Source organism: Bos mutus, chromosome 3, assembly GCF_027580195.1.
Source record: "Bos mutus isolate GX-2022 chromosome 3, NWIPB_WYAK_1.1, whole genome shotgun sequence".
NCBI classification, from domain to species: domain Eukaryota; kingdom Metazoa; phylum Chordata; class Mammalia; order Artiodactyla; family Bovidae; genus Bos; species Bos mutus.
This window is the reverse complement of record NC_091619.1, coordinates 104,487,538-104,504,273: the sequence shown is the minus strand read 5'-3', so window position 1 is coordinate 104,504,273 and position 16,736 is coordinate 104,487,538. Positions and strand designations below refer to the sequence as shown.

The window sequence follows — 16,736 nt, the reverse complement described above, 5'->3', positions numbered from 1 at the left end:
GTCTTGCCTGGGTGACGCATGGCTGCAGGCAGTCGGCAGGCAGGCTGGGGGCCGGTTGGTCCTGGATTGTGTCACTCCCATGTCAGACAGTAGACTGGGGTGGCAAGTCAGTATGCAAGTCTCTAGCATCCAGTAAGCTGTCCTACTGGATCCTTTGTAAAATTTTTTTCTGCCTGTTTTTGATTTTCCTGGAGGCTCAAGTGGCACATGCCAGTTAATAAAATGACTTCAGAGGTGGAGGGTAGCAGGGAAACAAAAAGTCCACTGGTGTGGGAAAGAGTAGCTATGTTCCACAAGCAGCCAGAGAAAGTGTGTCCCGGTGCACAAGGTCTTTTTTCTGCTGTGACATGTATTAATGTGCCATTGGCTAAAGCAAGCCCAGCTTGGGGAGGGCTTTGCTGGGGGATGAAAATAGATCCACCTCCTGATGGAAGGGGCTGTAAAATATCAGAACCATTTTTTTTTTTTCTTCATCAATCTATCATCACATCAAGAACATACTGCTTGTTTTCTGGTGAGGGTGGAAGGAGGAAATAAGCCATTATCTCTGTTTGGATTTGCTTCTAATTAAATAAGCTTCCTGATCATTTTGTAATCATATCAGTAAATTGAAACACGTGATCCCTCAACCTCTAGGCTTTTCATGAAATAGACCTTACAGTCAAGTGCTGTCACTAGCCAGCACACAAGAGAAGGAGCAGTGGTTTCTGAAGGGTGAAGCAGACTAACTCTTGTATTGCGTTCAGTGGGCTTTGTGGCAGCCAGCCCTGCTGTTTCCCTGGCGTGGCCTTTGTGATCCAGGACTGTCTAATCAGCCGGCACAGTGGGGTTGTTCTTTCTCCATCTTGGTATCATGATGCACTGAGCACCAGGTACCCTTCCCTCTTATCCCCGCAGTTCTTCAGTGATGCTCGAGACCTGGAGTCATTCTTGAGGAACCTCCAAGATTCCATCAAACGGAAGTATTCCTGCGACCACAGCACCAGCTTATCCCGCCTGGAGGACCTGCTGCAGGACTCCATGGTGGGTGTTGCATCAGTGGGATGACTGCTTCTGGGAAGCAGAGTAAACCCTGTCAGCTGCTGCTGTTCATATCCTTGAAAGCGCCAGGGCTGCGGGTCATCACTGTAAAGTTTTGCTCACATTCGATTGGAGTTTAGTCAATGTGGTTCTCTTTCTCTTTTCTTAAAGAAGGTGCTAATAGGAGTCCTTGGGGTATGCTTTTGAAGTAAGGGCCTGGCCATGTGCCCCTGAGCCACATGGTGGTTATCACTGTTTCTTTGCGTTGTTCCTGTTTTAATGCACTAGTTGGAGCCAAAGATGGGGTGTAGAGCATGAAAAATAGGGTTGATGGGATTAGCTGACACCAAATTCTTTTTCACTGTCTCGTGCAAAGAGAATTAAAATACCAATGAACTAGACCTAAGCCAATTTTTTCCTGCATATATTATATAGTTGAGAAGATGGGGCTCAAACTACATCTCAAATTAAGATGGAAATATATATTTAATATGGAAATTACTTTTCCTTTGTGAGAAGCCAAGGGGAGTCTAACATTTCAGTAACAAGTTATAAGTAAGAGAACCATTATAACCCCAAACAGTGTCATTTTCTTCTTTTTTTTTTTTTTTTGCGTGGGTGATACTGGGGAATTTTTGAATATTAATTGATTGAAAAAAAATGCTTTCAGGTACTGTAAAGCTATGAATGAATTTAGGCTCAGTGGTTTCACCTGAGCAAAGAATTTGTGAACTGAATTAATTTGGAATGAAGGGTAAAGACCTGACTTTTCCGATGTCTCTAGAATGTCTCTTGGAGGCACATCAAGTATGAAGGAGGAATATAATAATCCTTGGCTATTATCTCCTCCCTCCCACAGAGTACCTTCCTGTCGTAGGGTAACTCCTCTGCAGGTGTTGTCCTATCTCCTCTTCTCGAGGGTCGCTGCTCTGCTCCCTCCTCTCCAGGTCAGGGGCATCGAGTTGGCGGCGTCATCGGGGCATGGAGTCACCTGGGTCTGCTCCGCAGCTTGTCCGTCAGGTTCGGGAGCATCTGTCATGGCTTCTGGTTCTTTTCAGACCTTGTACCACGCTGAGCGTTTGGTCTCTGGAGCTTGAGATGTTTGGCTGTGGGTTAGACAGAAATTGACATCTTTATTGCAAGGAAACTGAAATGGGTAGACCAGCTCTCAAGAATGGAACAATGTGGCTGTCTCCCTGACATATTCCATTCCTCTCTCTTAACTAATAAGTTAAAGTTGTATTTCTTCCAATCATGCTCCCGGGGACAGGCACAGGTAGTTTGTTTAAGCATTTCTTTTTCTCTACTTGCATATTCTTAATTCTTTAATGGCATTTCTTAACATTTTTAACTCTTTACCCTCATCACATCTACTTCCATCCCAAGAAAGCCCTCTTCTAGGGACTTTTTAATACGTCAAAATGATCTCGAAACATCCTGGCTAATAGATAAAAGCTATCTTTTATTCTCTAATGGAATTGGTAGTAGATTGCTACCAATTTTGTTGACAAGAAGTTCATTAGTTTTTAAGAAAATTGGGTTTGCAGAGACTTGAGAGTTTCAATTTTGCATGAGATCTCTTTCAAATCTATCAAATTTATGTAAATATACCCCAGCAAGACTCCAAAAGGTAAACCCTAAATTGTTTCTCACAGTACCTTCACCAACAACTTTGATTTATAGGTTGTTGGTTGAAGAGCTAAGATCTTTCTCTAGAAAGTTTGATTCAATCTAAGAAAGTAAAATATTTCTAATAGAGCTTGGGAGATAACATTATTTAAAAAAAGAAAAAAATTAAAAGAGCATAACTCTAACCTCTCCTAAGCGGAGAGGCAAGAGCTGGCTTCTGTCAGTGAGAAACTGAATAATAATAATAATAATAACAACCACAACCTAGTTATTATCATTGTTTTTAACTTCCATGTTCTCTGAACCTTATTTGGCAAAATCCTTTGTTAGCTATATTTGGCAGCTAGAAATTCTTATTTTGTTTTATTTATTTATTATTTGCTTTTGCATGTGGCTTTATGGTTCATTGAAAACTGCACAGGGAGAAAGCTGCAAAATTTGAGTATAAATGCACTTGGTAGCAGACAGAAGCATCCTCTCCTGTCGTCTTTATCCCTGTGTTTCTAAGATGGCTCCACCAAGGATCCCTGCTTAACCGAGAAGTGACGTTCTCAGAGGGAGTGGAGCACTCAGTTTTCTTTGTTGGCTCAGTCTCCCGAGGAGCAGCATTAATGTCTCTTCGGTTTTCTTCTCATTTTGTAGGATGAAAAGGAGCAGCTTATACAATCCAAGAGTTCCGTTGCCAGTCTTGTTGGGAGATCAAAATCCGTTGTTCAGCTAAAACCACGCAGTCCTGACCACATGCTAAAGAGCACCATATCCGTGAAAGCCATCTGTGACTACAGGCAGATTGAGGTGAGGAGGTGGGGAGGGTACCTCCTGCTCCAAAGGGAGACAAGGGACAAGGGAAGCCTTCAGTTAGGGTTATGATAATAAGGAAAGATCAGATGATAAGAGTTCTGTTGTTAGAACTTAAACGTGCTCAAATCTATCATTAAAAGCATAAGCCTCAACTCTACAATCTTGACCTGCTCCCTGCCTCAGTAACTGACATCATTATCTATCCAGTTGCCTAAGCGTGGCTAGAAATGGGGCTTTTTAGCATCCTAGAGAGACCATGACTCCTCTCCTCTTTTCCTACAGCTGCTACCACGTCAGCGTTTGTAAAGAAACCCCTCACTGTGCTTCCCAGGTGGCGCAGTGGTAAAGGACTGGCCTGCCAGTGCAGGAGACATGGGTTCAATCCCTGGGTTCAGAAGATCCCCTGGAGTAGGAGATGGCAGCCCACTCCAGTATTCTTGCCTGGAAAATCCCATGGACAGAGGAGCCTGGCAGCTACAATCCATGAGATCACAAAGAGTCAGACACAACTTGAGGGCACACATACACACACACACACACAAATATCCCTCAAGTATTCTTCTTTCTATCCCTGCTGCTTCTACCTAAATCAGACCCACTTGGATTATTGCATCAGCCTCCCATTCAATGTATTCTTTATCCTACCACCAGCATGATCTTAAAAAAAAAAAAAAATCTCTCCCCTGCCTAAGTCCTACAACAATTCTCCATTTGTTCTTCTTCATTTTATTTTTTAAGATTTTTTTTTTCACACATGGGCCACTTTTAAAGTCTTTATTGAATTTGTTGCAGTATTTTTTCTGTTCCGTGTTTTGGTTTTTTGGCTACGAGGCATGTGGCATCTTAGCTCCAGTCCTGACCAGGGACTGAACCTGCACTCCCTGCGTTGGAAGACTAAGTCTTAACCACTGGAACACCAGGGAAGTTGCCCCATTTCTTTTCAAAAAGTCTGAATTCCTTAATGTGGCTTCAGAGTCTTGAATAATCTCTTTACCCCGCTAACGAAGAGCGGGTTTTTGCCTTCCTTGCATTCCCTGGTAAACTGAGTTTGTCACACAGTTTTGTAACCAAGTAGCATATCAGAGAAGGCAGTGGCACCCTGCTCCAGTACTCTTGCCTGGAGAATCCCATGGACGGAGGGCCTGGTGGGCTGTAGTCCACGGGGTCGCTAAGAGTCGGACACGACTGAGCGACTTCACTTTCACTTTTTACTTTCATGCATTGGAGAAGGAAATGGCAACCCACTCCAGTGTTCTTGCCTGGAGAATCCCAGGGACGGGGGAGCCTGGTGGGCTGCCGTCTATGGGGTCGCACAGAGTCGGACACGACTGGAGTGACTTAGCAGCAGCAGCAGCAGCACATCAGAATATGTGGGATATGTATCTCTAGTGGCCTAGCATACTTCCAAGCACATAGTAGGCTCAATAAATATGTGTTATAATACCAAAGAACGAATGACCTCTTCCTGTGCTTTTATCTCAATATTTGTCTATAAATTAGTCAGAAACCAATAATACTGGTTACCTGTCTCCCAAGAGAAAGAGCTGATGATTTCAAACGCTTAAACAATTCAGGGATTTGAGTGGGGTGACAGGAAGGGAGGATATGGAAGTATCACAAAAGCAAAGTTGTATTATATCCCTTTAATTTTTACCGTGTTCATTGTGGATACAGAGAGATTACTCGTGGAGCTCCTACAGTCTCCATATAACTGTCATACCTGAGTTACTCGACATGTAACAGGCATTTAATAAACACTTGCTTCATTTATTTCTTTCATGTTGCAACCATCCCTGGGTTGTATATTTATACACATTATCTTTTTGTCAAAATCAGAAACTTTCCCTAGGTGATAAAGATCTCCAAAATGATTTTTCCTTAAGGATTTCATAGCCTTGGGATCAGGCACCAGGTAATAATAGGTCATTTGTTTATCCATTAGCAATAACTTGTAAATTTGTCTTTTCAGATAACTATTTGCAAGAATGATGAGTGTGTATTGGAAGATAACTCACAGAGGACCAAGTGGAAAGTGATCAGCCCCACAGGGAACGAGGCAATGGTGCCGTCAGTCTGCTTCCTCATCCCCCCACCCAATAAGGATGCCATGGAGACAGCCAGCAGGTACTGGCTCAGCTGCCACCCTGAGCTTCCCCACCTCTGCCCTTTTACGGGTGAACTGATGGAGGGATGAATCTGCGTTTGCTTTCTAAGCATTGTTGTAATTTTTCAAAAATTTCAAATGGAGTTATTTTGTCTCTATTTTGTCTGTCATTGCTTTTCTGCTCTGACTTCTCATAATTATATTATCAGTATATTCAGGTAACATTTATGATATTGCTAAATATGTGCTTGAGAATATCAATTAATCTAGGTCTAAAGATCCTGTGTTGTTAGTATTTGACTTGTTGTCTTTCTCTGCTCAGCTCTGCTGAGGCAATCACCTTTTTGTCCCTTAGAAGGTCTCTAGGGTGGACCTCAGGCCTTAGAAAAGCTATAGCCAGGTTTTGTGTTGTTTGTAGGGTGGAGCAATCTTATCAGAAGGTGATGGCCCTTTGGCATCAACTACATGTCAACACCAAAAGCCTTATCTCCTGGAACTATCTGAGGAAGGACCTTGACCTTGTAAAGACCTGGAATCTGGAAAAGGTAATTATGGAAGCTTTAACCCAGGCTTATAGCCTATTGGCAAGTTTTATCTTTTCAGCAGGACTCCTCCTCACCCAATTAGTGGGAAATGAAGTCAGGGATACTGTTGCAGGGTTAGGAGCTTGAGGATCTTAGAAACTAAAACCTTTTGGATAAATGTGCGGAATAGGGGAATGCTGGTGAATTGGCCATCATTAAGGTTTGCATCCGAGAGGGCACAGAGTGCTTCTGAGATGCTAGTAATGTCCTGCTTCTTGATCCGAATGCTGATTTCATGGACACATTCAATTTGTGAAAAATCAACGTGTTTATAAATATGGTTTGTGCACTATTTTGTATTACATTTCTATTCCATTGAAATGTCCACTGTTTATTTTCTCTGCAGCTCCGCTCCTCAGCACCTGGGGAGTACCACCAGGTTATGAAGAATCTGCAGGCCCACTACGAAGACTTTCTGCAGGAGAGTCGTGACTCGGCCCTCTTCTCAGTGGCTGACCGTCTTCGCTTGGAAGAGGAGGTGGAGGCGTGTAAAACCCATTTCCAGCACCTGATGAAGTCCATGGAGAATGGTGTGTGCCTTGGGAAGAGGGAGAGGAAAGGTGGAATGAGAGCCCTGAAAGGTGCTGCTCGACCCTTCAGACAAACTAGAAAGTATCGTCAACACCTTTTTACCACTTGCATTGCTAGGAAAACTTGAGATAGCGAATAACTCACAGAGATGAATTCTCAAGATCAGATCATGGAAAACAAGGCTGTGTTTTATTCATCATTGCTAATAAACCTATCCCGTTTTCTTGTGGAAATTATGTATTTGGACCTTAAAGCTCAGTATATAATGCAGGGAGTTTGGGAACAGGCAGAAGGTTCCCCATATAAGGCTTTGCTTTCATTCATGGAGTATCAGCTCTGCTAGAACCAGTGGTACCCTATCGCAGGGTAAATCTGTTTTTCTCAGGTTTGCCGATCTCTGTTGTGGTGCTTAACGGTCTTCTGTGCTTGTGCATTCACAGAGGACAAAGAGGAAACTGTGGCCAAGATGTACATTTCAGAGCTGAAGAACATCCGGCTGCGCCTGGAGGAGTGTGAACAGAGGCTAATCCAGCGAATTCAGTCCCCAGCCAGCTCTCGGACTGACAAAGATGCTCGGCAAAACAACGCATTAAGGATTGCAGAACAAGAGGTAAGCCTTTATAGCAAGGTGGGTGCTCTAAGACTGCTCAGCAGAGCTGCTGCTTTCCGCTCTGTCCCTTACACGTATGTTATATTCTGTGACATGGTTCCTGTCAGTCATGTGACTCCACAGATAGTACAGAGAGGCTCAGATTCTGCTATGGGCTCTGATGTACACTTTTCCCGGACCTTTTTTTCTAAGTCTTTGTTGAATTCGTTACAGTATTGCTTCTGTTTTATGTTTGGTTTTCTGACCATGAGGCATGTGGGATCTTAGCTCCCCAACAAGGGATCCAACCCACACCCCCCTGCATTGGAAGGCAAAGGCATAACCCCTGGACTGCCAGGGAAGCCCCTGTGCAAATTACTTCTCATCCTTAGTTTCCTTTCTCAGAAAATGGAGATAGTACGAACCTCCATCCATAGAAGAACTATAGATGGAGATCTGTGACATTGTGCAGGAGGCAGTAATCAAGACTATCGCCAAGAAAAAGAAATGCAAAAAGGCAAAATGATTGTCTGAGGAGGCCTTACAAGTAGCTGAGAAAAGAAGAGAAGCTAAAGGCAAAGATATATACCCATTTGAAGGCAGAGTTCCAAAGAACAGCAAGGAGAGATAAGAAAGCCTTCCTTAGTAATCAATGCAAAGAAATAGAGGAAAACAATAGACTGGGAAGGACTAGAGATCTCTTCAAGAAAATTAAGATACCAAGGGAACATTTCATGCAAAGATGAGCACAATAAAGGACAGAAATGGTATAGACCTAACAGAAGCTGAAGATATTAAGAAGAGGTGGCGAGAATACACAGAAGAACTATTCCAAAAATATCTTCATGACCCAGATAATCACGATGGTGTGATCACTCACCTAGAGCCAGACATCCTGGAATGTGAAGTCAAGTGGGCCTTAGGAAGCATCAGTATGAACAAAGGTAGTGGAGGTGATGGAATTCCAGTTGAGCTATTTCACATCCTAAAAGATGATGCTGTGAAAGTGCTGCACTCAGTATGCCAGCAAATGTGGAAGACCTACTATCTAGAGTTTAATGTAATTCTTTTTGTCTTTATACTGAAGGTATGTCTGTAGTCAAGTCGGTGTTCAGAATTTATTTGTTTGTGTTCTTTGCCTTGCTCTGCCTTCATTGGCTGTTGCCTGGTTTATTTCATCATTCTCCTATATATGACATTTGGTCTGTTTCTGATATTTTGCTGTTCTAAACTAGGACTTCTTGCTAACCTCTTGGTTCAATTCTGTCTCTGTGTTTGTTGTGTGTCTTGTTCCTGATAGCACACTCAAGCGGATCTGCAGCAATTGAGGGCAGACTTGGATGCTGTTTCCATGAAATGCAACAGCTTTCTCCATCAGTCCCCATCTGGTTCCAGTGTCCCAACTCTGCGCTCAGAACTCAATCTGCTGGTGGAGAAAATGGACCATGTGTATGGTCTCTCCACTGTCTATTTAAACAAGTGAGTGAGTGAGAATTTGGGTCAAGAGGGCAATGTTTTCCATTCGGATGGGGAAAATAAAAGTACCTGGCATGTTTCATGAACAATGCAGGGGGATTACAGGTTTTGAAGAGCTTGTGCTCATAAAAAGAGATCTTGGCTTTAGTTCCAAATAACATGGAGTGGGTTCATTTGGGCTGCAGTGAACAAATGCTGGGAATACAGAAGGGGAAAAGAGAAGTTGATTTGCAGTTTTATGACTATTTTGAATCTCATTTCTGTTTGATTAGATACTTCTTTTTAAAACAGAAAAAGGGACACTAAAGAAAGAGAAATTGAAATTTTTATCTAAACCGTGTATTAGGCTTTGAGGGTTTTTCCTCTACCCACACATCCCCACCTATGACCTTGAGATCTTGGAGTCTTCATGGTTTTGAGTGGGTTTCTGTCCCCAGTCCTATTTTCTTGTGAGACCCCCACCATATGCACACACACGTGTGTGTGTGTCCCAGTGTCCTCCAAACTATATTTTAATTGGCTTAAATTGGCAGTACATATTACTATGCTTATCTTTATGAAACCCTGTCATCATTTAGTAATGATGAAGTTGATTTTGACAGTTACGATTGGTGACTCTCTTGGTAGTGCTCCAGGTGCGAAGCCCAGCTCTTAAAATGCATGTACTAATGGAAGTGATTTTATCCTCACAGGCTGAAGACAATCGATGTTATAGTGCGTAGCATCCAGGATGCTGAACTCTTAGTCAAAGGTTATGAAATCAAGCTGAGTCAAGAAGAAGCAGTACCACCAGATCTTTCAGCTCTGGAGTCCCATCGGTCTACATTACGGGTTGGTTTTTCCTAGTTCCTAGTTTGACTTAACATACTCATTGCTTGGGGTTAGCAGAGAAATGCAGTTTTGGATGGCATGCCACTGATTAAAGTTTGCATTCAAATTAGGCAATATATTATATTTAATGTCTTTTTACGTAGGTCCAAAGAAGAGAGGATCGAGACATATATCTAACTACAAAAGGGAGATAAAGGACCATGCTTCTCTATTTATTTTTTCCCTTTTCTCCTCAGTAAAGTCATAGTGTAATTGGATACAATCAATGGTTATGCTGTAAGTTTGTAAATCACTTAGCTCTTACTTCCTTTGATGCTCACAAGCAACTCTGTGAGGTGGCTAGAAGAGAGAATTTTCAGATTGGCTAAGTGGCTTGTCATGGTTTCATAGCTTATAAGTGGTGGAATCAGGTTTCAAACACTCAGGTTTCAAACACGTTTCTTGCACTTTTCTCTACTGGTTGCCTAGTGTGCCTGAGGACTATGGAGGCATTTCTGGCACAAACACTGTAGAGTCTGGGTTTGAATCACCGATGTAACATGGAGCCAGCTGTAGACAATAACTTGTTTTGTTCCTTAGTCTGAGTCCTTTTTATCATGGAATATATTTAACCTGTTGCTCTGCTTGTGTTTTTATAGCACTGGCTTAGTGATGCGAAGGACAAGAATTCAGTGTTTTCAGTCCTGGATGAGGAAATTGGCAAAGCCAAGGTAGTGGCAGAGCAGCTGAGCCGTCTGACCCCAGAGCGAAACCTGGATTTGGAGCGCTGTCAGGAAAAAGGTTCCCAGCTACAAGACCGTTGGCACCGGGTCATTGCCCAGCTCGAGACCCGGTGAGTGATAGCCCCACCCTTTTGTTCTAGGGTTCAGAAACTAGGTTTTAAATGAAAATAGAGTTATTTCTGTGTATGCTTATTTAAAGGCAGAGATTGGTCAGAATGTTGTCCAGAATGTATCCTGTCACTTGATTTCACACTGTCACTTAATTCCTGCCCCATCCTGACTGACTCCTGCCTTTAAGTAAGCATGCACTCACTGACCAGGGGACACCTGCGTCCCCTGCAGTGGTAGCACAGAGCCTTAACCACTGGACCACCGGAGACTTCTCTAGCTTTGATACTTAATATGAGTCATTATTCATTGTGGGGCTTTGCAGAATTTCTTGCTTCCTTTTCATTCGCTAATTTAGTGTTTTTATCTGTTACTTGAGGTTCTGTTTTTGATGCCCGATTTAAATAGGGAAGACAGAAAATCGCCTGAGGCCAGTCTAGTTAGGAAAATATATAGGGAGAGGGGTGATAGAGACTCATGTAAGTTTGGATTAATTTTCTATAATTGAATTATTATCCCGAGGCTAGTTAGACTAATAAAAGTGGTATAAGAAGCTGTTACTGGAATTAACAGTAACTACTATTTTTCACCCACTCTACCCCTACTTTTCTCTCCAAGAAACCACAGTGAGTCATAAATCATGGCTGTACACTCTGACAGGTCCTCTATCATCAGGAGGCCAAAGTGTACAGGCAGTACTACCTTATTGGCAACCCCAGTAATCCTTGGCAACATAGGTGAAAAAATTGACAAGGATTATCACAGGATGCCAGGCTTCAAAGCAGTTTCCAGGTCAGCAGCGCACGCCTGGTTTCTACTTACTTCTCACCCACAGAATACTGGGTACATGCATAGCTCCCACCCAGTGTTGCATTGCTGTTCCCTCGAAATAAAGATGTATTCCTCTGTGGTCAAGCTCAGCTGGAGGCATGGCTGGGCTAAACAGGGAATTGCCTTGTTTACTTAGTTGTATTTATACCAAGATATCTGATAGTAGTTTCCCTTTGCTTCTGCAGCCAATCTGAGCTAGAAAGTATCCAGGAAGTCCTGGGAGATTACCGAGCCTGCCATGGAACTCTCATCAAATGGATTGAGGAAACCACTGCCCAGCAGGAAATGATGAAGCCAGGCCAGGCTGAGGACAGCAGAGTACTCTCCGAGCAGCTCAGCCAGCAGACGGTGGGTGTGGCCATGGCCCAGTGGAAGTCGCAGGGGGAAGCAACTAGCAGTTAACTTCCCCCCAAATATCAAGACCTTCTGAGCCTCTTCTGAAAAGGGTTCAAGCAGAATGGTCACTGTCCTGAGTTCCCATGAGTATATATTGAAAGCACTGGTCAATATTGCATTTTGTTTTGCTAGGGTTAGAATATAGGAAGTGAAAACCCAGGGAAGCTATGAGTTGAAGAAAATTATTTCATTCAAAGCTGTTTTTATATGTTGGTATTTTGAGGGATTTTTTTTTTTTTTGGCTCCCTTACTTGAGCCAATTACTTAATCTCTTAGTGTTCTGCTTTCCTCAGCAGTAAAATGCATATAGTCCATCGTTTGTTCAACTGCCCTCATAAGGTTTTTGTAGTTAGGATTAAATGAAATGATACATGTAAATTACTTAGAACAGCGATTTTCAAAGTGTTGACAGCCAGAGTAGCAGCTTCAGCATCACTTGGGAACATGTTAGAAATGAGAGTTCTCATTTGATGATGAAAGCAACTCGAACCCAAATCTATCAAGTCAGAAACTCTGGAGATGGGACCCAGCAATCTATGTTTTATCCAGTGTTCTAGGTGATTCTAACACAGCTAAGGTTTGAAAACCACTGCCTTAGAACGTAATAAATGCTTACCTGTTTCAGTGATGATAATGACAATGATAAAAGGTTGTGATGTTTTGGTTCCTAGGAGCTGTTTGCAGAAATTGAGAGAAATCAGACGAAACTGGACCAGTGTCAAAAATTTTCCCAGCAATACTCCACCATTGTAAAGGTAATGCTGCCGGTCCTAAAAGTAACGTAAATAGTCTCCAGCTTGATCTGCGTGTCACTGGAGGTTTTATTTTTGGACAAGCAAGCAGATTTCCTGCTCTATCTTTAAGTTAATGCAGGTGTGTGTTTGTCATGGCACATATTTGGGGATGCTCAGAGAGGTACCAGACAAGAGATGAGTTTCGAGGAGTCTCCATTTGACTCCTGAATGGGTGAATGACAGGCCTCTTAAACTTGCCATGTGAAAAACAGAATGCTTGGGTTTTCTTCTCAACACACTTCTCACTGTCTTGCATATTTCAGGAAATAGTGTCGTCATTTTCCTTACTGCTGAGGCAAAAAAAGCCCAAAGAGTCATTCTTCGTTCTTCTCTTCACCTTGAACTTTATGTTTAATAGCAGTCTGGGACCTAGGTGGGTCCATCTTGCCATGTTCCCGGGTCTGACTGCGCGTCACCGCCCCTCCTTCCCCACCTTCCCAGGTTCGAATCTAAGTGAAGAACCTTCTGGAGCTGCTCCAGCACTCTGAGCTGCTCTCTCACTTCTGCTCCTGCGCACTCAGGCTCTTTTCCTACACAGTAGCCAGACTCACTTTGTAAGAACATACCGCATGTCATGGAACCTCGGACACTGTTGGTTATGAGCCGTGTTACTTTACGCACTGCCCGAAAAGGGGAAACTCCACCAATTATGCAGATGCCAAGTGAGACATTTTCCAATTTTAGCGATACTAAAATGCGAGGGAAATGTGTACCTTGCCATAGCTGAAACGTGATAGATTGGATCCTGTCACTCTCCTGCTCGGTACTGTCTCATGACTTCTTGTCATACTCATACTGAAATTCCAAATTCTTTTATAGTTTATCAGGCTATGCAAGATCTGGCTCCCTACTCCCTATTTCTCTGATAAGGTCTTTAAAGAAAACTGACCTGAGATTCTTCTATATTGATTTGTTGATTATCATATGCCTTCCCACTAGAATGGAAGTTCCAGGGGAGTGAAGTTTTTCTGACTTGTTCCCCACTATGTGTGTAGCACTCAGAACAATGGCAAGCACGTAGTAGGTGCTCAGCAAATAGCTTTTTAATGCATACATTTCTTTAGTTAATAACAGACTTGGTATCACAAAGAATTGAGTTCAAATCCTAGCTTTGCCATTTTCCAGGCTTAAGACTTTGAGCAAACATTTACCCCTTAGAGTTTCTATTGCTATGTCTGCAAAATTGTGAATAGTAGCTACCTCACTGAGTGATTGCAAAGATTAAATGGGATAATTTATACATAGGACAATGCCTCAAAATTAAAATACGTTCAGTAAATGGTAGCACATGCTTTTATTTTTATTAGCATTTGGTTGTTAGTACTACTGTGCTAAGTTGCTTCAATCGTGTCTGACTCTTTGTGACCCCATGGACTGTAGCCCAACAGGCTCCTCTGTCCATGGGATTCTCCAGGCAAGAATACTGGAGTGGGTTGCCATGCACTTCTCCAGGGGATCTTCCTGACCCAGGGATCGAACCTGTGTCTCCTTTAGCTTCTGCGTTGCAGGCAGATTGTTTACCACTGAGCCACTGGTGAAGCTTTTTTTTTTTTTTCCTTCAATAGACTGCTTAAGCACTCATTCAGTATTTTCCTCCTGCCTAGAATTTTCAAAGTTGACAACAGAAAGCAAGACATTCCAGGCAAAAGGAACTTCATAATTAAAGGCACAGAGGAATAAAATACAATGATTATATGAGGAAATAGTAAATTCTAGCTATCCTGGTATAGCTAGAAATTATATCATACATGAGAAACAGCGATTATAAAAACTGAGAGAGGAGATTGGGATCAACCCATGAAAGGCCTTGTTCAGTTCCTTTGTGTTTACCATCTATTCTTGCTCCTCAAAATGTGGTCTTTGAACCAGGAGCATTGGCATCACTTGAACTAATCAGAAATGCATAAGCTGCATTTTAACAAGATCCCCAGGTGAATGTTGGTATTTGAGGAGATCTCTAAGTCATTGAAAACTTTAAAACAGGGAAATGAAATGGTTATCTTTTTGACTTTGAAAAAGTTATTCCAGTAGCATGACAGAAAATAAATTGGAGGTGTGAGTCTAAGAAGGAGAATAGGAGGCTGTTGCTGCATCATGTGAGCCATGAAGAGGGCCTGGACCAGGGCAGCACTCCAAAATTGCAGAGGAAGTAATACAATAGCATGGCAGCACGAGAAGAGCATTAGTTTAGGGATGGATGGAAGACTGATTCCAGTCCTGACTGTGTTGCTCACCCGCTGAGTTAATTAGGGAGACTCGCTTCCTGTCTCTGGGCCTCAGTCACCCTGTATGTGAGATGAAGGATGCGGTCAGCACTCAACAAATTGCCAACTCAGGAGTCTGCAGACCAGACCCACAGGCTAACTCCAGCTTGCCTGCCCACGAGAAAAGGCCATTAAAAAATAATAATAATACCTCACAACACATGAAAATTATATTAACTTCAGCTTGCAGTGTCTCTTAGTCATGTTGTATCATTCCCAGCCGCACTCTTTCCTTCAGTTACTGTCTAGGCTGCTTTCACTTGCAGCGGCAGAAGTGAGTAGATGGTATGGCCTTTTCAGAAAGTTTGCTGACCTCTGTTCTAAAGGATCATCAGCATGGAAATGCTGCGATGCTACTGCATGATGTGTGTGAGCCCTAAGCCCGGCGTAAATGCAGTTCCGTGTCTTCCTCCCCAGGACTATGAATTACAGCTGATGACATACAAGGCCTTTGTGGAATCGCAGCAGAAATCCCCGGGCAAGCGCCGTCGCATGCTGTCCTCTTCAGATGCCATCACGCAAGAGGTGAAAGGAGGGTGTGGGCAAGGGTGTGTTCACTGTCCTCAAGGAAGGATTCGCTCATCGGGGCCTTATGATTTGACTGCTGTTGAGTGTGTGACTTCATGAAAACTTCCTCTTTTTGTCAACTATTTAAATTGACTTTTTTGGCAGATAACTTATCTAAATTGGTTTTTTTTTTTTTTTGAATCATAGTTCATGGACTTAAGGACTCGCTACACAGCATTGGTGACCTTAACAACTCAGCATGTGAAATACATCAGTGATGCTCTCCGGCGGCTGGAGGAGGAGGAGGTGAGGACAGCTGGTTCTAGATCATCTTGAGTGTAGAATAAAAAATCCTGTACCTCATCTGTCAGGATTTAAAGTGCACACACCGCTGCCGTCCATTGTGTACAGTACTTGCATTCCACGAAGTTGCTGGCTGCGCTTCACCAGCCAAACAGAGAATTCTGGTGCCCATGGGAACACAGGGTTAGGTTCCTGCCAACTTGTGGTCAGTGGGTAACACACAGCCTGATTTTATGTGTGTTTTTGTTTAAAAGCACTTTACCTAATGCCTGTGTGCTAAGTCGCTTCAGTTGTGTCTGACTCTGCGACCCTGTGGACTGTGGCCCACCAGGCTCCTCTGTCCATGGGGTTCTCCAGGCAGGAATACTGGAGTGGGTTGTCATGCTCTTCTCCAGGACTTTACTTAATATATCTTGCTGATTCACTAGCACTGAACTCATATCTAAGAGAAGCATAACTCACAGCTGAACAAATCTTATTAAAGCACATTTTCTCTCCAAGGCACATGACAACCTTCTGGTGAATAATGAGGACTGACTGTCTTGTGTCCAATGCTCCCACTTCCAGGTTTTGTTATTATAGAAACATAAGCATTAAGAAAGAGCTGTGAAGAGAGATCCTTAATAAAGCATAATTTGTTCAAGGGAAATATTGGAGATATCCAAATTCCATATGATAGAATGCAATGAAACTGTTAATGAAATGGATTTAAATGAACTGACATAGAAATATACTTATAATACACTATTTGAAGAAAAAAAACAAGTTTGAATTCTATGTATAATTAGGATTTCAGGAAAAACAAGAGTGTGTACCACAGAGGTACAAAATGAGCGTAAAAACAAGTTTAGAAATATTCTGTACCAAATTCCTGGGGAAATGAGGTTAAAGGGACATGTATTATGCATTTCAGATTGTTTGAATTTGTTGTAATGAGTATGCAATCTTTCTGTAATTATAAAAATCTGTGTTTTTGCAAAATAAGTTTACACATATTCAACAACTCTTAAAAAAGAATTGCTCTTGGAAACATTAACCTGTGCCAACTTTTGCCTACATAAATTGGCCAAAGTTTTTCTTTATGTCAGTACATACCTCATTTAATCTCTGTAGATGTCCATCTCTTCACTTGAAAATCAAAGAATTAAAAAAACAAGAAAATCAAAGAATTATAAAAATAAGATCCTATATGTGAAGGGCTTCTTAAAATTAGTAAATAACTACTGACTGCACATCCCATAGGAAA

General features: G+C 42.3%; 1 protein-coding gene across 18 annotated transcripts in view; it reads left to right on the top strand.

Moving 5' to 3' along the window:
• MACF1 (microtubule actin crosslinking factor 1) overlaps positions 1-16,736 on the top strand; it is a 337,029-nt gene that overhangs the window by 187,846 nt on the left and 132,447 nt on the right. For all 18 annotated transcript variants that reach the window (XM_070368375.1, XM_070368374.1, XM_070368377.1 and 15 more), the window contains 13 exons: positions 898-1,023; positions 3,292-3,444; positions 5,420-5,574; positions 5,973-6,099; positions 6,485-6,668; positions 7,110-7,279; positions 8,559-8,737; positions 9,427-9,565; positions 10,204-10,397; positions 11,412-11,574; positions 12,294-12,377; positions 15,098-15,205; positions 15,395-15,493. In XM_070368375.1, the coding sequence (XP_070224476.1) occupies positions 898-1,023; positions 3,292-3,444; positions 5,420-5,574; positions 5,973-6,099; positions 6,485-6,668; positions 7,110-7,279; positions 8,559-8,737; positions 9,427-9,565; positions 10,204-10,397; positions 11,412-11,574; positions 12,294-12,377; positions 15,098-15,205; positions 15,395-15,493 (1,881 nt within the window). The remainder of the gene's footprint in view (positions 1-897; positions 1,024-3,291; positions 3,445-5,419; positions 5,575-5,972; positions 6,100-6,484; positions 6,669-7,109; positions 7,280-8,558; positions 8,738-9,426; positions 9,566-10,203; positions 10,398-11,411; positions 11,575-12,293; positions 12,378-15,097; positions 15,206-15,394; positions 15,494-16,736) is intronic.